General features: G+C 38.8%; 1 protein-coding gene across 11 annotated transcripts in view; it reads left to right on the top strand.

Annotated features, from left to right (window-relative positions):
* The window catches only part of LOC124595222 (homocysteine S-methyltransferase 1-like), a 147,934-nt gene that overhangs the window by 59,306 nt on the left and 61,790 nt on the right, over positions 1-26,838 (top strand). For all 11 annotated transcript variants that reach the window (XM_047133874.1, XM_047133869.1, XM_047133867.1 and 8 more), the window contains 3 exons: positions 490-654; positions 839-1,003; positions 16,710-16,975. In XM_047133874.1, coding sequence (XP_046989830.1) covers positions 492-654; positions 839-1,003; positions 16,710-16,975 — 594 coding nt within the window. In that variant the 5' untranslated portion in view covers positions 490-491. The remainder of the gene's footprint in view (positions 1-489; positions 655-838; positions 1,004-16,709; positions 16,976-26,838) is intronic.

Consider the following 26,838-nt stretch of genomic DNA (forward strand, 5'->3'; position numbering starts at 1 on the left):
CTCTCTCTCTCAATACCTTCATTTCATTTTGATACAATTAATGGATAAGTAAATAATCACATGAACTGTGCTTGTAATTTTAATGCATGCTAAGCCCCTTTGCTTATGAATAGCATGTGTTGCTTTCAAAGATTGCCTGTATGTGGTGTGCTTGCCTCAGGCATGACATCATTGCACAGACCTGACACTGGAATTGTACACTAGAATTTAACCAAAAAACCAAGATGGAATATGTGTATGTGCATAAATCACTAATCATGAGATATAATGTGTGTTCGTCAGTGGCATTTCTATGGAAATTGGTTGTAAGTTTATTGTACAATGAACTTTGCACACACTGTATTCTGTACCATATATTTTTTTCATTTAAGGATTTTTCTTATTTACATTTGTATCATAAAAGAAAGTAATTATTTATTTTCCTTCATAAAAATATGATCATTTTATGAATATTACTGATCATGCATAATTTTTGTCTAATTGTTTCAGAGATGTCTTCAGACAAGGAAAGAGTGAAGGTATTAGATGGCGGGTTTGCAACTCAGCTCAGCACTCATGTCTCTGCTCCCGTTGATGGAAACCCTTTATGGAGTTCAGCATTTTTGAAAACAGACCCAGAAGCTGTTGTTATGACACACTGCGACTTTCTCAGAGGTTTTATCTTAATAATGTTTTTGTGTTGGAAAATTATTCAATATTTAATTTGTTTGTTTAATATATGTTCCTAAAATGTCTGAATAATGCATGGATCCTCAAGTTATTACATATACAATACTTACACATTTTCCCTAGTTACTCATCAAAATTTTAATTTTAAAACAAATCCTTCCTTGTTTAGCTGGAGCACAGATCATAACTACAAACACATACCAGGCAAGCATTGGTGGTTTTATGAAATATTTGGGGCTTACTGAGGAAGAAAGCATTGACCTCATAAAGAAGGCAGTTGATTTGGCAAAGGATGCAGTAGCCATTTTTATGGAAGAGTGTACTGATCATACAGGTATTAAAATGTTTTTCACACTTTGTTTCACATTCCGTTCTGCTGATTCAAGTTGTGTTGTGTCAAGTTACCACAGCTGTCTTTGAGTATGTGGATGCAGCAGTCTCACATATTCACAGAATTCATTTAAAAAATAACATAAAACATAAGAAAATGTGGCACTGGAAGCATTATTGAATTCAACAACATAGAATTCTGCCTTCAGTGAAGTGAGCGAGTGTAGCTGGTAGCCATATTGGCCGATAATGAATACTGTTGCTCACCACTCCCCTGAATACCAACCTGAAACCTAATGGAGCTATAAACAACAAGACTTTGAGCAATATCACTGTACAGTTGCCCCATCCTTCACATTTTAATGCACACAATGTGTTGTTGAGCTCTGCTACTTCTAAAGAGGTCATTCTGTTGACAGTGTCAGTGTAGTAGAAATACACCTCCTCAATAGAGGGTATGTCATGAACTTGAGCTGTGCCATGACATTATTCTCCACTATTAATCTTTCAATATGATTCATAGCCCTTATAGATGTTCAAAAATGGTTTAAATGGCTCTGAGCTCTATGTGACTTAACTTCTGAGGTCACCAGTCACCTAGAACTAATTAAACCTAACTAACCTAAGGACATCACACACATCCATGCTCGAGGCAGGATTGGAACCTGCAACCGTATCGATCGCTCGGCTCCAGACTGTAGTGCCTAGAACCGCACGGCCACTCCGGCCGGCTCTTATAGATGTTACTAAGTGGAAAGTGGTCAGTGATGTGCTTTCCAGTGACCACTTCCCAATCAGAATACACTGAACAGATTAAGTGGTGCCCAAAGAAAGTGCCTGAAATGGATGCCCAACAAGGCTATTGTGAGACTGTATAGTCCACTGGCCATGTTTCAACATCATGGTACCATACAAAAGTCACATTATGACAGTGATCCAGCAAGCAATGATGCATCCATTCCAATTTTAAGGGGCCATCAACTAAGACTGCCTGTCCCTCAGTGGAGTGAGGAGGACCACTCTGCATCAGGAACAGGCATGTGAATGTGCAGAGGTTCGGACACCAATTAACTGCATTAAAGCTGCCTTTGGTAGTGATGATTTTAAGTGGTTGCCTCTTAATAGAGGATGAAAGAATTGACTGTCAGTCATTCAAAAAAGTGCATGGTAGTGAGGGAGACCATCAGAAGGATTTGTGAATGGTGCCTCATTACAGGGATGACATGCAATAAAAGTCTCCAGCCACGGCTAGAGGACATAGCTCAGACAATAACCAAATATTTTTGAGAAGTAATCACTATTGTCAGTCCCTAACAACCATTCCACCACCACAGAAACATCACAACAATGAATAATGCTGCAAAGGTTGTTTTTCATGTGGAATCTGGATTTGTCATGGTTCTTGATTGAAGATGTGGCTCCCAGTCACAATAAGATGCATTAAACCATGTTCTCTCACCTCACAGGGAAAATAAGAGAGCCTCCACTCATTGTTCAACTGTATCCAGAAAACAGGACAGTTTCCTTTATCATGGAAGGAAACTATTCTGATCCCTCTTCTGAAGCCTGGAAAATCATTAGTTGTCTAATATTTGATAACCTAGTCAAACAATAGAAAATCTAAGATGAAATGGAACAAGTGTGTTTTGTATTTGTGTGTGTGTGTGTGTGGGGGGGGGGGGGGGGGGGTGTCTATTTCTGATGAAGGCATTGTTGGCCGAAAGCTCACTTTCTGACAGTCTTTTTATTGTGCCTATGACTCGATATGTCTACTGTATGGTGAATACCAGTTATACTTTTCATAATATTGTTATATTTGATAGCCAAGTGTTGTCCTTGCAAGCTTCATAGGACATTGGATCAAATGACAAACTAGTGTCTTTTTGAGTTCTCAGATACATATAGTACAAAGTCAGGAGATATCAATTCACTATTGATAACCTAATCTTCCTCTAAGCAGCAATAAAGTAGGCCTTTGTGCACCAGAAACACCATCATGGGTATCTTTTTCAGTCTGAAGAAGGCTTACTATATTACTTGGAGGCATTATATGTATGGATAGCAACAACTTATGTAATCCCACCAGATGTGTCAGCAGATCACTCTGTGTAATTATGCATATGCCTGTTGAGGCCACTAGATGTGGCATGGAAGTATATGTCTGCCAGCACAACACCACTGTCAAATCTGTGAAAATTCTCTGCCTTGACTGTGTACATATCTTTTGCATTGCTGTGGACACTGTTATTCTTTATTCTGTGAATTCTATAACACAGTAGTTCATGTAAATGTGTTTAATGTATTAATGTGTACAATAAATTTTACAGATTCAGTAACATACAACCAGCAAATTCCTCTGCTAACATGTTATGGGCCCTGTCTATATAATTCAGCATAATATTTAAAAAGTTCCAGATCATTGGCTAGTGGAAATTAGCACCAGTGCGTGACAGTTTTGAACCACATAATAGCTAATACAGTGAGTTCTGTAAATACAAATTCACTGTCTCTGATTGAGAAATTAATGGGAAGAAAAAACTATAGCACATCGCAACTTGCTATGCAAACATATCTAGAACACAAACAATTGAGGGATTGCATCAATGACACAATAACAGATGTAACTAAACTTTGCACAGTAAAAGCCAAAATTATACTCTCCGTTCATCCATCGATATATGTTCGTTTGCAAGATACATCTACAGCTAAATAAGTGTGGAAAAAGCTAAAGCAAGAAGAAGATTTAGGCCTCTTCCAACAAATAGATTTACTGAAGACACTGCTGACAACCAGACTTGAGAACTGTTCATCAGTCGAAGAATATGTGTCAAAATTAATTTCCACATCACAAAAATTAAATGGCTTTGAAGTTGAACGAGAATGGATTGGGTGTATCTTACTTTCAGGATTACCAGATGAATATAAGCCCATGATTATGAGTTTAGAAAATTCGAACTTGCCAATCATAGGAGACTCCATAAAAAATAAATTACCTCAATAAATAAATAAATGATGACACGTGTAATAAACCATCGACAAGTGATGCTGCTCTTCAGATCACCAAGAAAAAGAGTAATGTTGTATTTCAAAAGGTCCAAGGCGTTACAGCCATAAGGAGTACGGGCATCTGGCAAAAAATTCTCGCAGCAAGAGCAAAAACGATGCAAAAACTTTGGCCAAAACAGGAGCTACCAGACGTTCTTTTCAAATGCAGCTGCATTTAAAGATGCATGGACAAAATGATATGTAGACTCAGACATGTCAGCACCCAGGTCCACATGTCCATGTGACAAAAATAAGTGTAAACAGTGATAGGTTTGCAAGTTGTAATAGCAAATAATGGCAACTTACCTGTAAAAGGAATAGGATCTTCATTTGTAGATGTTCTCAAGGGCAACAAGAAAGGTAAAACTAAAGTAGAGGATACCCTGTATTGACCCCAACTAAGCACAAATCTACTATCTGTTAGTGAAATAGTAGAAAAGGTCATTCGATTTTATTTAACAAACAATGTTGTCGCATTTGACACATCCAAAAAAAGCAAATGATATGTACTGACCAGACCAACCAAATGATTTAATTTTTCAAGCAAAATCAGTACTGCAGTCAAATAGTGCAGGCTTATGGCATAAAAAATGGATCATTTGCATTCTGAAGCTGTGCACAGACTTCACAAAGGTCTGGCTAGTGGAATTTCGTTTGAGGGAGCAGTTGATACTCCTTGTGTTTTAAGCTTAGAGGGAAAACAAAAAAAGACTTTCTTTTTCATGATCTGACTTGAGAGCCCTGGAAATTCTCGAGCTAGTTCACTCAGATCTGCATGGGTTAATGCAAACTATGTCAGTTGGAGGAGCCAAATACTTCCTTACTTTAATTGATGACTATTCCAGGAAAGTATTTGTGTATATACTTTCAGAGATAAAGATAAAGTACCACAGCTGATTTCAGACTCTAAAAATCTAGTTGAATGACAAACTGGCAAAAGGATCTGCACTCTACGCACAGGTAATGGCACAAAATATGTGAACGTTAAACTGATGAACTTTTTCAGACACGTAGGGATCTGACATCAGATTACAGTGCCATATATACCAGAACAAAATGTTGTAGCAGAATGTTATAACTGTACAATAGTAGTAAACGCAAGACTCCTGCTCGACGAAGCAAATTTTCCAAATAAATTCTGGGCAGAAGCAGTCTCCACTGGCACTAAAAAGCTTGGACAAACAAGAAGCCGGATCTTCAAAATCTCAAAATATTTGGAAGCAAGGCCTGTGTTCACATCCTGAAAGACAACCAATGAAAATGGGACAAAAGTATTGAATGTATCTTGGTAGTATACTGTGAAGCATCAAAAGCATACAGGCTTTTTTAACCTAATTGCCAAATAATGATAAAAATGAGGGACATTATTTTTGACAGATGTACTTCTAATCAATATAAAGAAGAAACTGAGTTGCAGGAATGAAATCAGTTGTTTCTTCCACTGACAGAATAGAAGCAAAATGAATAACGACTGAAGAATTTGAACCCGAACCTGAGAATATCACATCAAGTAACAGTTCACGGAATACTAGTTGCAACAAGGAACCAAGCCCTGATAGTGCAAATAATGATAAAGAACAACTGCAGCAACTTGAATCAATAAAAAAGTCATCCAAAATTCGGAAGCCAAAGAAGCTACATGACTTTGTAACTTTTCAGTCTAAACAGTCATTCAGTACCATTCCTTTGTCACTGGAGGAAGCAAAGATGTCAGGCAGTACTGAAAGCTGGCTGAAAATAGTAAAAGAAGAGTTACAATTGCACAAAGAGAACCACACGTGAAAGCCTTAAATGGTCCAGGAGTCACCAATGGGTATCCTATGTGTGTGCAGTGATGAAGAGCAAAACTTAAATTAAAATGAAATTATCTGAAACAGAGTGTGAGAAAATCAAAGAACATATAGAATAGGGACCAGCTGAATGAGTCAGTGCAGCTGTATTAAATCATATGGTCAATAATCTGTATAGATGAGTGTTTTGCTGCAGTGAAAAATGTCATTGTTTTAATCACTGCCACCTCAGTAAATGTGTCATGTCCGTGGCACACTCTCCCTTATTTCATGATGATACAAAATGAGCTGCTGCCCTTTGAACTTTTTCGATGCCCTCTGTCAATCCCATGTGGTGCAGATCTCACACTGCACGGTAGTACTCCAGAAGAGGGCAGACAAGCATAATGTAAGCAGTCTCTTTAGTAGAGCTGTTACATTGTTGTGCCAGTAAATACAGTATTTGGTTTGCAACATTTTTCTGTGATTTCTCAAATTTAAGTTATTCATAATTGTAATCCCTAAGTATTTGGTTGAGTTTACAGCCTTCAGATTTGGTAATTTATCATGTAACTGAAATTTAGCATATTCCTTTTAGTATTCATGTGGATCACTTCACACTTTTCATTATTTAGAGATAATGGCCACTTTTTGCACCATACAGAAATGTAATTTGTTTTGATTGTCTGATAACTTTACAAGATGGTAAATGACAGCATCATCAGGAAACAATCTGAGAGGGCTGCTCAGATTGTTTTCTAATTGTCTATGTAGATCAGGAACAACAGAGGGCCTATATCACATTCCTTGGGGAATACCAGATGTTACTTCTGTTTTACTCGATGACTTTCCATCAGTTATTACAAACTGTTACCTTTCTGACAGGAAATCATGAATCCAGTCACACAGTTGACATGGTACTCCATAGACACACAATTTAATTATAAGTCACGTTTCAGGTATAGTGTCGAAAGCCTTCTGGAAATCTAAAAATATGGAGGCAATTTGATATCCCCTGTTGATAGCACTCATTACCTGGGGGGGATAAAGAGCTTGTTGCATTTCATAAGAATGACATTTTCTGAATCCGTATTGGCTATTTGTCAATAAATCATTTTCTTCGAGGTGACTCGTAATGTTTGAACACAGTATATGTTCCAAAATCCTACTGCAAATTGATGTTAGAGATATGGGTCTGTGATTCAGTAGATGACTCCTATTTCCTTTCTTGGGTATTAGTGTGACTTGTGCAGCTTTCCACTCTTTAGGTTTGGATCTTTCTACGAGTGAGCAGTTGTATATGGCTGATACATATGGAGTTATTGTATCAGCATAGTCTGAAAGGAATCTGACTGGTATATAATGTGGATCAGAGGCTTTGCCTTTCCTAAGTGTTTTAAGCTACTTTGCTACACCAAGGATATCTACTTCTAAGTCACTCATGTTGGCAGTTGTTCTTGATTCAAGTCATGGAATATTTACTTTGTCTTCTTTTGCGAAGGAATTTTGAAGACCATGTTTAGTAACTCTGCTTTAGTGGCACTTTCATTGGTAACATCACCATTGTTAGCACTCAGTGAAGGTATTGATTGCATCTTACTATTGGTGTACTTTATATGTGATCAGAATCTCTCTGAGTTTTTGTCAGATTTTGAGACAGAGTTTCTGGTTTAAAACTGTTAAAAGCATATTGCACTGAAGTTCTTGCTAAGTTTCAAGCTTCTGTAAAACTTTGCCAATACTGGAGATTTTGAATTCTCTTAAAATTAGCACATTTTTTCATTGATTTTATAATGGTGTTCTGATCTGTTTTGTGTACCATGGGGTATGAGTACCACCTCTTATTAGTTTATTTAGTATGTCTCTCTCAAATTAACATAATTTAATATTTCTTTGAATTTAAACCACATCTGGTCTACTCTTATATAGTCAAATTGGAATGAATGGGAACTCTCTCTTAGGAAGGTATCAAATGAATTTTTATTTGCTTTTTTAAGTAGATGTGTTTTGCCTTTATTTTTTGGTGGATTTGGAAGCTGTTGTTGTTCAGTTTAGCTACAACAATGTTATGGTCACTAATCCCTGTATTTGTCAAGATGCTCCCTATTTGGTCAGGATTATTTGTTGATAAGAGGTCAAGTATGTTTTCACAGCCATTTACTCTCTGAGTGGGCTCCTGAACTAGTTGTTCGAGATAATTTCCTGAGAAGGCATTCGGCTCTATTTTGGATGGTGCTTTATGCCTATCACCAACTTTTCATGTGTTTTCGCCAACATGTTGGGGCTACATTGAAGTCACCACCAACTAAAATTGTATGAGTGGAGTAGGTATTCGAAATGACACTCACCTCGGTAATAGGAACCAATTATTAATTTATTCCAATTCTCAAATATGATCTCTACCTATAGCAACTCATAAGAACTACGTACTTCAGTTTCATTGCAAGATAAACTACTTCTGACAGCAATAAATAACCCACCAGTAACTGTATTTAATCTATGATAGAGCACTTGCACGCAAAAGACAAAGGTCCCGAGTTTGAGTCTCAGTCCAGCGCACAGTTTTAATCTGCCAGGAAGTTTCATATCAGCGCACAGTCCGCTGCAGAGTGAAAATCTCATTCTGTATTTAATTTATACTTTCCAAACACACTTAGACCCTTTGTAAAAATTGTGGCTGAACTTATTTCTGGCTTTAGCCAGCTTTCCATACCTATAACACTTTGAGATTCAGTGCTTTTTATTAGTGCTCAGATCTCTGGTTCTTTTCCAACACAACTAAAACAGTTTACAGCTGCAATATTGATTTTTGTCATCTCTACCCTCTTCCTGCTTTGATCCTGCACCCCCTGAAGCCCTTTCTGGACTTTCTTCAGACCCTCCAACCTTAAAAATACTGCCCAATCCCCTCCACACAGTCCCCGCTACCAGTGCAGCTGCTTCTTCTATGTAGTGGATTCCTGACCTATTTAGCAGAACCCAGAAACCCACAACCCTATATCCAAAGCCAAGGAATCTGCAACCTACATGGTTGCAGAACCATCTGAACCAGATTTCAGACCTCCCGCTTGGCTCTGTACCAAAGCACCACAGGCAGTTCTGTTGATGAGGCTTATAAGCAAGATTGACAGTCTTTACTACTTGAGCTACCTGCCCAAAACCAGAGACAGTCTCTTCCAATCCAAAGCAACACACATTGTTGGTACCAACATGAGCCACCACCTACAGTTGGCTGCACCTGTGTTCTTCGTGGCATGCAGAAGCTTCCGTTCCACATCTGGAATGACTGCTCCCAGTATGCACATGGAATGCACACTGGATTCCTTCTCCTCCTTGGCTGCCCTATCTCTAAGGGGCCTCATTAAGTGCATGATGTTGGAGTTCCCAACTACCAGTAATCCCACCCTAAATCAATACACATACCATGTGGGCCAAGAGGATTCTTTTGGAACAGGGCAAATGACTTCAACTGGCTCAAGGATTTCAACAGCCACAGATAGCACCTGAAATCTTTTCATCTGACAAATTAGGGAGGTCTTTGGAAAATCTTTCACTACTGGCCACACCTTGGAATGACCTCCCAATCAACAATGGGTGAGGGATCAACCTCAGTGCAGGCAATGCCAGGGGCAGCCACAGCAACGGGCCAATTGTGGGACATGTAGGTCATGCTGGACGTCCCTCAGATCACACCATTCAGCCACCCACAGTGATGCCTATGAGCAACAGCCTTAAGCTGTGTGATTGAAACCAACACTGCCTGGAGATGTGAGCAAAAGGTCACCAACACAGTTCACATCTGAACACAGCAATAACAATTACTGCTCACTCTAGCTGAATAAATACTTTATTTATTTTAGGATCCACTACCTCAGAAAGTAATTCCCATGACACAATAAGAAGTGAAGATACCTAAAATAAGCCAACACTGTTGTCTTTAGGTTAATACAATATGCTTACAAGGGCAAAACATGATTAACTGAGCTTCTTGATGGGTTGTGTTGACTCCAACTGGAGTCCAAGAAATTTTTAAATTTTTTTCACTTAGTGTGTGACCATTAATATCTATTTCTGGTGCTAACAGGTCGTAATTGCTTGTTTGAAATCCCATAAAATGAGTCTTTATGAGACTAAATCAAACAATGGAAAATCCAGGCTGTCAGATACTTCCACCTACAAACCATGCCACAGTGATCCCATTCCAGTAATCCAGCAGGATCTCCAGTGACTACTCAAATCCTTAAGCCCATACCAGAACCTCTCCCCAGAGTCCATCTCTTTACTTACCCTTACCACTCCCTGCACTCCTACCTTCTACATACTTCCTAAAGTCCATAAACCTAAACACCCAAGACGCCCCATTGTGGCCAGTTACTGTGCCCCCACTGAGAGAATCTCTGCTCTTGTAGACCAACACCTTCAACCTATTACCCAGGACCTATTCTCCTATAGAAATGATACCAACCATTTCCACAACCGACTCTCCACAGTTCCTGTCCCTTTACCACACAGTGCCTGCTCGTCACTATTGTTCCACCTCCCTGTACACTAACATTCCTAATGCCCATGGCCTTACTGCTGTTGAACACTACCTTTCCAGACGCCCTAAGGATTCCAAAACAACAATCTCCTTCCTAGTCTCCATGACCAACTAAATCCTCAACCACAATTACTTCTCCTTTGAAGGCATTACCTACAAACAAATCCATGGTACGGCTATTGGCACCCGCATGGCACCATCCTATGCTAACCTATTCATGGGCCATCTAGAGGAATCCTTCCTAAAAACCCAGAATCCTAAACCCCTCACCTGGTTCACATACATTGATGACATCTTTGCTATCTGGATTGAAGGTGAAGACACCTTATTCACATTCCTCTAGAATCTCAACAACTTCTCCCCCATTTGCTTTGCCTGGTCCTACTCAACCCAACAAGCCACCTTCCTAGATGTTGACCTTCCCCTCAGAGATGGCTACATCAGTACCTCCGTTCATATCAAACCTACTAACCATCAGCAATACCTCCACTTTGACAGCTGTCACCCATTCCATACCAAGAAGTCCCTTCCGTACAACCTCGCCACCCGTGGTCATCGCATCTGCAATGATGAGCAGTCCCTCTCAAAATATACCGAGGGTCTCACTGAAACCTTCACTGACCGTTATTGTCCTTCCATCCTTGTACAAAACAAATCTCCCGTGCCTTATCTTTCCAGTCTCCCACCACCTCTCAAAGTCCCACAGTCTGGCCACAGAGGAGCGTTCCCCTTGTAACTGGAGCAACTGAATTACATTCTCCGCCAGGGTTTCAATTACCTCTCATCATCCCCTGAAATGAGAAATGTCCTGCCCACTATCCTTCCCACCCCTCCTACCATGGTATTCCACCGTCCACTGAACCTACACAATATACTCATCCATCCTTACACAACCCCCAATCCCTTACCTCATGACTCATACCCCTGTAATAGACCTAGATGCAAGACCTGTCCCATACATCCTCCTACTACCACCTACTCCAGTCCGGTCACTAACATCACCTATCCCATAAAAGGCAGGGCTACCTGTGAAACCAGTCTTGTGACTTACAAGCTAAGCTGCAACCTCTGTGCTGCATTCTATGTAGGCATGACAACCAACAAGCTGTTTCCAGAATGAGATTTTCACTCTGCAGCAGTGTGTGTGCTGATATGAAATGGTTCGCAGGAGAGCTTCTGTAAGTTTGGAAGGTAGGAGACGAGGTACTGGTGGAAGTAAAGCTGTGAGTATGGGGCATGAGTCGTGCTTGGGTAGCTCAGTTGGTAGGGCACTTGCCCGCGAAAGGCAAAGGTCCTGAGTTCGAGTCTCGGTCCAGCACACAGTTTTAATCTGCCATGAAGTTTCAACAAGCCGTCTGTCTGCATGAATGGCCACCGACAAACTGTGGCCAAGAAACAAGTGGACCGCCCTGTTGCTGAACACACTGCCAAACATGATATCCCTCATCTTAATGACTGCTTCACAGCCTGTGCCATATGGATCCCTCCCAACAACACCAGGTTTTCTAAACTGCACAGGTGGGAACTTTTCCTGCAATACGTCCTACGTTTCCGTAACCCTCCTGGTCTCAACCTTCGTTAGTCACTGTCCTCACCCATACAGCCCCCTCCCTGTTCCCATTCCAGCACTACACAGCTGTCATTTCACCACCACACCCAGTCTTTTAATTTCTCTTTATTTCTCTCCTTTCCACTACTTACCCTCTCCCCCTCCACACCTTCTCTCCTGCCCTCCGTCTAAACTGCAACACTTGACTGTCCCCCACTCCCACCATACTATCCCTCCCCCTCCCCGCCCCAGCCTCCTCCTTACCCCCATCCAGTCCCCACTCCCATCATGCACTGGTGCTGCTGTTCACAGTGTTGCCTCAGCGCTCTGAGACTGCTATGTGTGAATCTTTTTATTGTGCCTATTGCGACTCAGCATCTCCTCTCTATGAGATTGAAACTTAAACTACTCTCTGTGAACTGCTTGTAGGCCTTTCCAGTTATCATCTGAGCTGTATCTCCTAAATTGTGTTTGGTCACTTACTTAATATGTTTGTGTCATCAGCAAACATTACAGATATTGACCCACCCTTTCAAGTCATTGGAATATAATTAATTGGGTTTCTCTCAATATTATTGGCCATTATATTGTTAGAAGTGGCAGCTTTTTTTAAAAAAAAGAAAAAGGCGCCTCATCATATGCTTAATACACACTCAAAATTCATAACGCTGAAGCTATATATGATAAATTTCTTAAATTGGTTTCCATCTGAAAGGTCAATGCCTACTGTAGTGCTGAATGCAACTACTGTATACTAAATGTGCTTTGTTTTAAGCAACACTTACTCATTCCTGTAGCTGAGAATATAGGTCATTCTACTGTCTCCTCTTGTTATGGGGAGCTGCTTCATTGCTATATTGGAAATAGCTGTTTGAACACCAACAATGTCTAACTGTGTGTCTGTTCACCATTCACTTGTTAACTCCATGTGTTGTATTACGTACCCTGTTACTGTTTCCTTTATTTGTCTAACACTTACTTATCATTTCCTGACAAGGTCTCCTGTATTTTGGAGTTTCTGTTTTGCAAATCACTAAAATGTGTATCAGAGTTTTTATTCTTAGCCCATGTCCTATTTTCATCAAAGAACAGAGGCTTGGTCACAGTAATCTATATGTAAGCTTTCACCCACATTCCAAACTACAGTTCATAGATATTATCAGTCATATGTTAATTAAGCAGTCATCATCTGTTTCATTTGGGAGTGGGGGAAGGAGGGGGCAGACTTAACACACAGATAAATACAAGGAGGTTAAGAGTTATGACTATGTGTCTAGTATACACCCCAAGTTCCTGCTTTGATTTAAATACATCTTCATTATTATAAATTCTTTATTTGAACAGTCAGTAATATGTCAATAGTGTGTATCCAGTAATTCAGAACAGATGAAATGTGTAAATATTGAAACTGTTTATTTGACAAGCATTTCAAACCTGTCAGTTTCAGTTCTCACTCGCACCTGTCACAATACCATTTTCATTACGGTTTGTGTCATACTGGATTTTCCCCATCAAAGCATGAAAATTTGGTTGGAACTTTGTATGTGGCAACTACTGGTTCTTATTATTCACCCCCAATTGTTACCTTTCATCATTTGAACAACTCTCTACTGGAACACTACTTCCTTAATGACTCCTTATCACAATCTTTTCATCCAAATTACTAATACATACTCTTCTTCTCATCACATTTCCCCTTGTGTACTCATTGTTGACAATAACCTCATATTTTGTATTTGTTACTAGTCCATATAAGACTCCTCCTCTAACTCTGAACAACTCGTGTTCTTACTTACTCCACACAACTCAAACTCAAATCGCTCACTGACTACATGAAAATGCATGTGAATTTGAATGAATAACCACACACTGCCAATACTAAAATGCCATATGCCTGCTGCAAAGTTAAAACAACTTTATCTCTGTAGATATGGTGGCTTAGGAAGAGACAGAGACTGAAACTGAGGGTAGCGAAGCAAAAGAGAAATGCTTAAATTTCAAAAGTTCCTTAACAAATAAAATACTGAGGTTATTGCCCCAATTTAATTCTCTTATAACTACAAGGATGAGTGTTGTAGATATTAGTGTCAGTGGTGTTGAAAACAGCAGAAATCGCTAAAACTAAACAATGCTACAGGGCCCATCAGCATCCTCATAAGATTCTGTACCAGATTTGTGGCTATATTAGGCCCCATTTTAACCATTTATCTAATGTAGAATGCTCAGACAAAACACTGTGTCCAGTAGTTGAGAGAAAACATACATCACACCTGTCTACAAGAAGGGTAGCAGAAGTGATCCACAAAACTATCAACCAATATCCTTGACATTCATTAGCTAAAATGTAGTGAGGTGTCTCAAACAGAATGACCACGTCAGCATGGAATCTGAAAACATCAATAATGTGAAACCCAGTTTCCACTTTTCTCACATGACATTCTGAAACTCGTGGGTCAAGGCATTCATGTTTGATGCAGAATTTCTCGATTTCCAAAAAGCATTTAACAAAGTACCACACCTATGCTTATTATCAAAAAGTATGAATGAATGGCGTGTCAAGCAAAATTTATGACTGGATTGATATTTTTTGGTAGGGAGGACACAGAATGTTATCTTGGAAGGAAAGTCATTGCCAGATGTAGAAGTAATTTGTCCCAGGGAGGGCCGTTGCTCTTCATATTGTATGTTAATGACCTTGCAGACAATATTAATAGTAACCTCAGACTTTTGACAGATGGTACAGATATCTATAATGTACTGTCTGAAGAAAGCTGCACAAGTATTCACTCGGATATTGATAAGATTTCAAAGTGGTGCAAAAATTGGTAACATACCTCAAATGTTCAGGAATGTAAAATTGTGTACTTCACCAAACGAAAAATCAAAGTATCCTATGACTAGAGTTATCAGTGAGTAACAGTTGTAATTGGCCAACTCACATAAATATGAGGGTCGTCCACAAAGTAAGTTCCATTTGTATTTCTATCAATGAAGACTGTTCAATGAAGGATGTGATCAAGTGCACCATGAAGAACGAAGTGGATGCCTGTCTGTGGTTACTGATGAACTGATTCACACAATTGGAGAGAAGATTAAGCACAACACTTAGTGCCCTTGCCATGGAAGTTCTGCAAATCTCACGATCACTAATTCGTGGAATTGTTACTGAAAAACTGAAATTTAGAAAACTTTGCTCACATTGGGTACCCAAAATTCTTACTGAACAACACAAAAACCAATGGATGGGCAATGCACTTCAGTTTTTGACATGCTATAATGAAGAAGGCAATGGTTTTCTTCCTCGGATAGCCATGGGAGATGAAACTTGGGTATGGTACAACACACCTGAAACAAAGTGGCAATAAATGGAATGGAGGCACACATCATCCCCAACGAAGGTTAAGCCTAAGCAAATCTTGACACCTTGAAAAGTCATGTGCACCATTTTTTGGGACAGAAAAGGCATTTTGCTGATTGATTTCTTACCACAAGGCCAAACAATCAATGCACATGGTTACTGCGAGACCATTAAGAAATTGCGCTGCGCAGTACAGATCAAACACCAAGGATTACTGTCAAAAGGTGTTGTTTTTTTCCACGCTAATGCCCGACCTTACATGGTGAATGTGACCAAACAACTCTTAAGAATTTCACTGGGATGCTTTTGATCACCCTCCGTACAGCCCGGGCCTCTCTCCTAGCGACTAGTGGCATTTAAACATCCCTTTTTCCTGTCCTCCATATGTGAACGGAATGATTAGAATCCCTATGAATAAGTATGATGGGAAGTACCCTCTGTCAAGCACTTCACAGTAGTTAGAAGAATTTGAATGTTAAAGAGCAACAATACCTGTATGGCAACATCTCAACATGGACTGGCAAAGTTGCTCAGTGATGCCTGAGCCATGTCAAATAGCTGCACATGAGTTACAGGTGTGCTGTTCCGTATCACTGACATTATTAACCAGGTAATGTGCACGACACTTTTCATGTGTCCACACAACCATTAGTTCAACAGATTTAGGTCAGGTGATTGCGCAAGTCAATGCAATGCAGTTCGGTGCCTGACCCTCTTTCTTGGGAAGGTCTCAACAGCAGGCAGATATTCTAATTAAAGTGCATTAGGATCATCATGCATGGACGACATAACATAAACAGCTGCTAGGAGCACATTTTTCAGTAGTGCAGGCTGTATGTCCCAGCATAAAATGCAAGTGTGCTGGTCCATTTAATTGTAGAGGTAGTATGCATAGGGCAGTCAGATGACCGTGAGCAACACCACACAATGAGTCAAAAATCAGTCTTGATGATTAGCAGCTGTATCACAGGGATTAGCACCTCAGTGTTATATAATTTCATGATGTCTTTTTATTTATTTATTTATTATTTATTTTTTATTTTTATTTTTTTTTTTTTCAAAATATGACCTCTAAAGTGAACTAAGTGCTTTTGAACAGGAATACATGGTACCCCATTTTGTGCAGTGTCCGAGTCTTGTTACCAGTGCAGTGTAAAAAAATCTCTTCATAAAGTCAGTTGGTCTTGCTTTGACCATAGAATTTACCCCCCTCCTCCCATCCAAAATTTGTTTATATATGTAGAAAAATTCTGTAGTTTGATTTGGGATAGAATTCCATTGGCTAGATTATGTTTTCTTTATCATTTGCGTATGGCTGAATTGAAAACAGATTTTTTTTTTTTTGGAAAATTTAACTTAGATAATGTTAATTAGAACTGAATGCAGTATTATCATTCTGTGGATTTCTTTATATTATTATTTGGCATTGAATTATTGTTCTAAATGCAGGTATAGTGAAGCCATTAATAGCTGCATCTGTTGGTCCATATGGAGCATCATTACACGATGGTTCAGAATACAGTGGATCATATGTAGAGACAGTGAGCAAGAAACAGATGATGGACTGGCATAGATCACGAATGCAAGTACTTGTTAATGCTGGGGTTGATTTTCTTGCCATAGAAACAATTCCTGCTCAAGATGAAGCTGAAGCATTGGCAGATCTTTTGAAGGAATTCCCTACACAGAAAGCATGGATTTCATTTTCATGCAAGGTTAGTAATTCTGATAATAACTGTCATTTCAAAGTTTACCACTGACTTTTGCATTACAAAAACATTCACTTACTTTTGTAAGAAAAAGACGAAAGTAGAAATAATATCTCTTCCAAGGGTCCTCAAGTGCAAGTATGAACAATTAAGACATGGTAGCATCCAGTAAGATATTATGCACATTGAAATAGAAAACATTTGATGAAAACTGACTAGAATTATTTTTCCTCTTTTCAACATTCACTTTCCTGTTATTATTTACTTTGTTTGTTCTGGATGACATTTCTACTTAATTTCTGAATATGCCCATTTTATCTTGTTTCAATGATTAAAGAACCCCTGGTTGTGACAGTTTTAGTCATGTTTTGTATCCTTTTATTTGTGGCCATGTCTGTTGCTGTCTATTAACCTTACTGTTCTCCTTAAAAATAGTATACATTCTTGGTACTATGGGTCGTAATGACACATTGAGCAAAACTCTAGAAGATTGTGTTATGGAAATATTATTACATGACATTTAATATAATTAAATTCTTGTTTGACCCAAATAAAGCATTATTAGTTATGTAGTATTGGTATTGATCAAAATTCAAGCAAAGAAATACAGATATATCTCTTTTAAACACAAAGAATATTTTGCAAAAATATAAGCAAATATCAGTGTATTGTTTTCCTTACAGCATGAATCAAAATACAATAAAATCACAATTGTTAAATTTTGTTTCCTTACATCATGGTTCAAAATACAAAAAAACCACAATGGTTAAATTTATTTTCAACAGAAAATATCAAAATATAAATAAATAAGAAAATATTTATTTCTTTACAACATTGATCAAAATGCAAAAAAGTAACAATGGGCAAGCTTATTTTGAACACAAAGCAGTGAACAAAATACAAGGAAGTGGTAGTGGATAGGTTAGTTTTCAACACAAAACACTATTCAGAGTACAAACAATGTGTATGTGTGTGTGTGTTTTTTGTACATCTAGCAAATAATGGTTTTGTTCAATGCTAATTCTTCATCAGAATACAAGTAAATAATAGTAGACTAACTATTATTGGATACAGAACACAAATAATACATTACTTCTTGAAGTCTGAGCAATAATATAGCATACAGTTACTGGCCAATGATTGGTTTTTCTTGCACATGTATGTGCCAGTAATCTCATCAAGCATGTTAAATGCACCTTTTGTGGTATTGTAGTCTAATATCATTTTTGGATTTTTACCTTCTGTGTTGCTTATTTGCTTATCATTGTACATTGTAATCATTAATGCAACATCCTTATTTTCTTTTGATTGTGGGATACTACTGTTGTATCTTTTGTGAATTAGAATTATGAGTTGTGAATATCTTGGCATGATAACTTAGGCAGTTCCATCCTGTTTTTTCTAACTCTGTCCAACACCATGACCTTCCTGGTGAGAAGTGCTTGGCACCAAGTGTAGGATGTAAAAAATGTAATGTTCTGTTCTCTTAGCTCATATGTCAGATCCATGACATGGTTTTTCTCATGTGGTATATCAGGTGGTTTTCCTGTGTAGATCTGTGTTTTCAGAGCATACAAACTAGTACTGTCACACAGTGTCCAAATCTGTATCCCATACTTGGTGCATTTGCTTGGAATATATAGTTTGAACAGACAGCAACCTGTAAGACCTAGCAGTTGCTCATCAAAAGTTACATTTGATCCAGGATTATATAATTTTGAAGTATTTCCATCCACTGTTCCCTTAAGTCCCTTATAGGTGCCACTTTGTTGTTTGCTCTTTGCACCCATTGATCAGACTTATCATCAAAACATAACATTCGAGTGTTGTGAAAGAAGATCTTTAGTGACAGTGGTGTACCTGATTCTGGATTCCATAAGCTGCCTGTTGATTCACCATATGATTTACAAAGAGCAGAAAGCAATAATACACCAATATGTGCTTCATATGTAATTTCATCTAAAGCTTCCCATTCGTCACCACGCACTCTTTGGCACTCAATGTTAGTCATTTGCAACACAATCCTGTTGAGAGTTTTGTTCATAATTACTCAAAAAGCAGATTTGATATCATGTGGTCTGGACATAGCACATCTGGTTGGACCAGGCATTTCTTTCATTGTGTTTGCACTGAGTGCTCTTCCATGATCTGGAAGGGGTACCAAACTCCAACTGATGTTCTTGTCTTTTGATTGAACTACTTCTATAGTTTTCAGATTGTCGGTACTAAACCCGTTGTGTGTAGCTCAGTTGTCATATTCTGATGTAGGGTGAATGCTGTCTCCACTAGTATGGTTTTCTTTTTCTGAAATTTCCTCCCCAATATCAAATGCATTGTCTACTGCTTCTAATTCTCATTCAGTTAGGTGATATTTTGCCATGATAAAAATTCATCACTATTTACTGCAAGAGCTAAAAATATAATGTCTTTCTTCAACAGTCAATTGGATATAACTTATTTCTTGCTCTTCAACATTTACATCTTCAACAACACAGTGTCTATTGTTGCAAAAGCAAGCAGAGACCTCTGTTGTTGCGTCATTGATATGTGCATGGATTTGGATATAGTGGAACATGAAACTCAATGAAAGAAGTGTAGGAATGAGTATTAAAACCAATCAGATCATTATGGCACATGAAATGTAAGTGTAACAATTTCAAGTGTAAGAAAACAGAATAATATTGTTTGAACAATTCAAGGTATCATGGAAAGTAGTTATGAACAGAAACAAATACATAAATTTACGAGCACCAGACATTACATTTACTTAGTAATAGAAAGTTAAATTTATTGTCGGGTCATATTGACCCTACAACAACATCAGCGGTAAGTAGAAATTTTTTGTACTTAGTTGATTATATTGTTGTTCCCATTGTATGTGTGTTGAGGTGGCTTGAAAACCAGCTGTGCTCTTTTGAAGCCTGTGCATAAAATTGTGGAAACAAATTGACAGACTCCTTTAATTTTCAAGTTACGGTAAAACAAAGTAAAGTGCCAATCCTTCAATAACCATCACAGCAAAATCCTCTCCCAGAACTCTAAAAAATGTAATTTCATATAAAGGTTACCAGTGCCAAGACATATTTTCTTTATGACACCGGTACTGAATAGATAATAGAAAAATTAAATCTAAAATGTTACTTTCTGGTTACCAAATTTCTTTCACAGAGAAAAACCAAGGAATGTTGTCATTCAGTTGCCTTAATAGTGCAGAGCTTAATAATCTATTCTAGTGATACTCAAAAGAAGCTGAAGTTTCTAAAAACTCATCATGGTGTGATGGATGGCAATATTGATAATACCTTCAGCTGCTTCTATTTAGTTGCAACTGGTTTTGGTCATACAGTCCACATCTTCAAACCCCTCTACAACTCATAGTGGGTGTATTTTCAATGGGAAGGCACCATCATATTTATATTGAAAGGTCCAGAATCATCTCGGTCCATGAAACTGAATCTTTCATCTCTGAGGTATTCAGTTTCATGGACACTAATGGTTCTGGACCTTATACTAGAAGTATGATGGTGTTGTACAGTTGAAAACATTATCACCAACATTAGTCACAAATAAATAAAAATTCAAAACAAAGAAGTGAAGGCATTATCAATATTGCCATAAATATATGGTTGTTGTCCCAATACCCATCAGGAGATGGATATATGGAAATTTGTTTGGTGGAGTCTCTGTCAAGTTTTATATATAATTTGCAGTGAATTTCCATCATTCATAACCGTAATTCAGCACAGCTCCCTTGAGCAGAGAACTGTTCCCAGCAAGAGCACAGATCCCATATATTTACAAGGTAAGAGAGCAAAAGTAATAGCCAAAGCAAACTATTTTGTAGCACTACAGCAGAATTATAGAATATGTTCTGCTTCAAAGCATGAAGATGTACATAAAACAAAATTATCTTCTGTATAACAGCTAGCATGAATTCTGAAGACAATAAGCAATTGAAACCAAATTGTGCAAGATTTGTTACTGGAGAGAATACTTCATGACGAGTTAACTGCAACCCCAGATGGAAAGTAATCAACAAAGGCAGAAGTAGCTTCAGGTGTGACTCAAAGAAGTGTGGTCGGTCCATTACTGTTGATGAATGTATTAATGACTTAGTATGTTGTATCTGTTACAGCTCTTTTTTTTCTAATAATGTAATTATCTATTATGACATATTGCAGATACAAATTATAGAAATAGTTTGTCAGTTATGAAGTAAGTATGAACCTAATGCGAAGACTGCTAACTACCTCCTAATATAGAGAAATGTAAAATACTAGAAGATAAATGAATCAGAACTGGCATCAGTCAGTTATTTGTGAGTAACACAAATACCTTGGAAAGGAGCAACTGTATAGGCTAGTTGTAGGTAGACAAGTGATGGACTCTGCATTATTAGCAGGATATTACTAAAAGAAGCAAACAGGGCACCTGGCCACAGCAAAAGCTAACTTGGCCCCAAGATTGAGTGCATCTATGTTCCCATTCAAAATAGCTTGCAATGTTACCTCACAGTGCAAGCACAGAAAAAGATCATGAAAATGCCTCCATGGAAGGCCTCAACACCTTGCTGTTAATGTCACTAAATTTACTAATGATGGGAATCAGAAAGGAGTCAACATTAACAAAAGAACAGAAGATAGAAAATGCAAGCAAAATAATGAAGCCAAATAAGTTGAATGTGTGCAAATTACGGTAGGAGTGATAGGATGCTGAGCAAAGTGGCGTGTAATTATGTTACCCAAAGAAGAAGAAGCAAAATGCATATGATAAATATCTGATTGATAATATGGATAAATGTGTTATCAGGTAACAGTGTCCACGATATTAAGAACAATACAATGAAATGAGGACTAATGTCAAACAAAATTGCCCTTCTATGTTTTGATTGTTGCAATATGTGGGGCACTGCCATGGAGATGTACAGTTTGTGACAGTAATCCACTTGTAAGATAAGCTATTACTTACTATCTCCCCCTCCCTGTTCCCTACATTTTAGATTAGTTTTTAGGATGAAGTCTACAAATATTCAACTCTTACAGAAAATATACTAACTACTGGGGAGGGTGGGAGTGGGGAAGGGGGGGGGGGCGCATGACAAAATAAGGTTTTCTGAATTTGAAGGAATAAACAACAACACAGTCAAATGGCAGAGTGTTCATTGCTTTTGAACTAGGCTAATTACGTCCATTGCAGGCTGAGGTGAGAATGGTGTTGTACTGCTGTACAGAGTCTGCATCCAAACAAATCTATTTGCCTTGAATGCCAAGGCTGCATGGGAGGGTACATTTGACATGGAAAGGATGGCAGCTGTCAGAATTTGAGGACTGTAGTTTCTTAGTATGTTTAATATGGACAGAAGTGTATAGATGGCTTTTGGTGAGGATGAGATCTGTTGTAACCGCGACCAGAACAGTCGTGGGGTGGCTGAGAATGCGCAGTGGGACCAAACAGAGAGCGGCCCGTGAACAAACAAACGAACAGAGAGGATGGACACGAAACAATGACAGACGATCAAGAGAGACGTTACGACGACAACACGCAAGAAGCAACCGGGTGACAGAGACAACCAAACGAATCCAAGACATCCACTAGTAATGGAAACAAAGAATGGTAAACATGCTGTCTGTTGTCGACACGATATGTCAAGATGCACGCAACGATTAGACTCACTGGCTGAGCGAGAGGCAGGCACTTAAATATATGATTGGGGCACTGCTGTTGGGTGCTGGGACCACATGTTCCACTGTGGCGCCCTCACATTAAACGTGGGCCAGGAGGCGCCGCCACAGCTTACAGCGCTGTGGTGCAGAGACCTCTAGGGGTCTTCAACATCCATGCCGTCTGTTGCGTATTCCAAATCCGCGGCATGCGGTAACAGATCAACATCAAGGAAAGTGGCACAGGACTCGGAGTAGGACCATGTGAAATGTAATTGGGAAAAGGTATTTAAAGATTTCAGGAATTTTAACAGGTCAGCCTGACCATGAGTCCATATGCCAAAGATGTCATCAATGTATCTAAACCAAACCAGGGGCTGAAGGCATATGAATCTGAGGAAAGCCCCCTCTAAGCAAGCCATGAAAAGGTTGTCATAGGAAGGAGCCATCCTGATTCACATGGCCATACCACTGATCTGTTTGTATGTCTGCCCCTCAAAGGTGAAGTAGTTGTTGGTAAATATGAAATTGATTAAGGTGAGCAGAAATGACATCATAGGTTTGGAACCATGGTGGAACTGGAATGGGCATGGATTTCAGATGATCTAGGAAATGGTTGGTGTCTTCAATATAGGAGGAAGTTTTTGTATTGTGGGTTGCAGGTGCTGATCAACTAAGACTGATATACGTTTGATGGGTGCTTTGAAGCCAGCAACTGTAGGACAGCTAGGATGACTGGTTTTGTAGATCTTAAGAAGGTAAAAGATGGGTGTATGTGGTTGGGTGAGGCGAGTAGTTCTGTGGATTGAGGTGTTAGTCCTTGTAAGGTTTCAAGGAGGCACTGCAGGTCAGTTTGAATCACAGGGATGATATCTTGATGGCAGGTACCAGAGGTGTCAGACGGCTGGCATAGACCTTCACTAAAATACTCCTTTTGGTCATGTACTGCAGTAGTAGAGCTTTTGTTTGCTGGAAGGATAATGCTGGAGTCATCAGCTTTTAGGGAATGTAGTGTGTGGAGTTCTGCAGAGGACAGTTTAGGATCATGTTGTAGGGACTTGAGAAAGGGTTGTGAAACAATGATGGATGTGAGGAATTCTTGTAAGGCTTGTAAGAGATGATTCTGAGTAAGTGGTGGTGGATGATGTTGGAACCATGGTTGGAACTGATCAAGGCAGGGTTCAGTGTCAGATTTTCTGTTGCTGAGGTATTTGAAACTGTAAAAGAGCTGGGTGTGGAGTAGGATTACTTCCAGAAACAGGGACTTTCAACATCAGGCCTTTAGGAGTAACCCCAAAGGACAAGCAGGTTTCAAGGAACACAATGTGGGACCTTAGTTTTGGTAATGCAAAAGCATGTTTTTGAAAAGAACAGATGTAATATGTGGTGGGATTCATCATGGAAAGAGAGGACAGTTTGTGAAATTATGGGAGTGCAACAACATGCAACACAGTCATTTTTGTTCCCCCCTCTTCCTGCCCCTTCAATACTTCTGCTGGAAGAAGGAGCCATGGACTCCAACAACACTCTTGAATTGTTCACTGATGATGTCTTGGCTGATGAGCAACCTAAAATGGAATGACTACACAAAACTGTGGGAGATGCAAGTGCCAGGCAAAGATTTATTAGAATAGTCTTAAGAAAATATCATTCATCCATGAATGAAGTATCTTTTGAAACACTTTTGATTCTTGAGCACTGCTCATGTACCTGTGATCCTTACTAGGTTGGCTTCATTGAATGGATGGATGATCCAATGAAGAGTGGTGAGTTTTTGGATGGGGCTGTTCAGTAAATGTGTAGATGGGTGATCCAATGAAGAGTGGTGAACTTTTTCATGGGGCTGTTTAGTAAATGTGAGAGCACTACAGAGCAGTTCTACAAACTGCAGTGGCAGATACTGTAAAAGAGGTTTACTTTTAAAATTTCAAGAGCATAAATTTTAAGAACAGTTGGGTGACATATTACTTCTTCCCATATTTGCCTTATGAAATGACTATAATGATAAAAAACAGAGAAATTAGTGATGTTCATATGGAAGTTTGTCTTATTAGTTCTTCCCACATACAATTTGTGAATGAAACAGGAAAGGGAGGGTATGATAGTGGAATCAGAAGTACCCTCCACCACACACCATAATGTGGCTTGCAGAGTGTAAATATAGATGTATACAGTACTTCTATTTGGTTTGTTTAGTATCAGCTCTTCTTAAACATGCATAAATGAAATATAGCGAATACGAAGAAGAGGGAAAAGCTATTAATATCAGATGACAACCACAGTGGTAACTGATTGACTTCTGGGGCGTGTTACATCCTTTAAATATATAGGGATTATGAAGCAGTTTGATGTGAAACAAAATTCCACAATCAGCTTCAGGAAAATGAAAAGAAAGACTTATATTCAGTGAGATAATTATGAGAAAATGAAGTGTTTCTATTAACAAAAGTACATGTAAAACTCCTAAAGTATGCTCCATCATTTGGGGGAGGACAAAGGGGTATCAGTATAGATCATTACCAGATTCATATGCCAGAAAATGTCAGACATGTTGAGAGACTCACTGGCAAATCAGAAAAGGTTGGTATAATTTCATGTAGCAAAACTGGTCAGGTAACTTAAATTGTTAAAGGAAAGGCAACATTGATCTTGTGAAGCCCTGTCAGGTAAATGCAAAAATTCTATTTTCAAGATAGATTGCGCAGTAAATCTCCTGTTTCCATTGTACAACTCATGCAGCGATAATCAGAATTAGGTAAGAAAAATTAGGAATATGTGGTGGCACAATTATAGATTTTTTCTCTTAATGTGTACTAGAATGCAATAAGACAAAGGGTAGTTAATATTGACACAACATTTCTTAAATTCATAGTGAAATTTATCTATTGACAGAACACAAAATATAAACACTACTGCATTAAAAGTCAACAGCTGAGCATATTACTTGTAGCTAGCACGGTGAAACAGAGTCCAAACAAAGAGATTGATCTGAGCTGTAATTAAGGCCACTCCTTGGTCTGCTAAAGAGTTGCATAATCCAAGCCCAGTCTGGTTGGTGTGGCAATCTACGTGAGGAAATTAATAGGTGTAAGTGCAACTGGGATGAAAATGACCTTATATTGCATTACTTCTCATTCAGTGTAAGAGGATCTGCCCAGGCCACATTATGTTCCAGTCGGTTGGTGTTGGCACTGTGTAGGCTATGGACAATTCATCTGTGATCTCAGTGTTATATTTGATAGCTGAAACTATTTATATGTTTATATCTGGTGCATCCATGAAACCAGTAATGTTACTATCACAGCTTATTGGAAATGGTGACGCTTTTACTTCTTCTGTCTCAGATGACAGTGGACTATCATTGTTACTGCTGCAGTCAGGAATGGAACCATTCCTGCTCCAGCACATGACCAGGATAAAAGATCCTTCCTCCTCGTAGTTGGCCCATACAGCACATATCAACCTTGTTCTTGGTGGCTATGTGAGGAGGTGTGCTAAATGCAGGAATGTCATGGCCAACATGTGTGAACGATCAAGGGGTTGCTTGTGGGTATATTCTCCCTTGTACTTGATGGGACAGAGGGAGAAAGAGGCAGGGAGCAGGAAGGGGAATTGGGAACAGGTACCAAGCAGATCAAAGGGAGGCAGCAGGTGCGCTGGCTAGGAATGAGAGAGGGAAGGAGGGGTATCAGGTGTATGGTATTTTAGTTTTCTTTCAAAATTAAGTAATATTTCATGATTACTTTCATTTTTTCTCAATTCATTAATTAAAGTATTTAAGTTTAAAAGTTACATCTAAATCGCACAGTGAAATTCATTGAATAATTCATATTTGCTAATCATTTTACACAAAAAATTAGTATAGAAATAACTATTGATTATCTTTCACTCTAGAAAGATTTTTGAATACCTGAAGCAAAGTTTTAGTTACACAATTACACATACTGCTACAAAATCATCAGAAACTGAAATTGGTGTAAGGAATGTTATTGTTTACATGTAGGATGTTGTAAAACAACCTACATGAACAATGATACTGCCCATTTTGAAGGTGTCCCCCCATGGGGCTCACAACTCTTACATGGGTTTGCGTGTAGCACACGTGGGGCTTCAAGCTCTTGCAGCCCGTTCTTCCTTCCTGGGCTGCATTTCCTTCCTTGCGGCCCTCCCTCCCTGTTCTCACTCCTTCTCCTCACCCCCTCGTACCCC

This window comes from Schistocerca americana, chromosome 2 (assembly GCF_021461395.2).
Source record: "Schistocerca americana isolate TAMUIC-IGC-003095 chromosome 2, iqSchAmer2.1, whole genome shotgun sequence".
NCBI classification, from domain to species: Eukaryota; Metazoa; Arthropoda; class Insecta; order Orthoptera; family Acrididae; genus Schistocerca; species Schistocerca americana.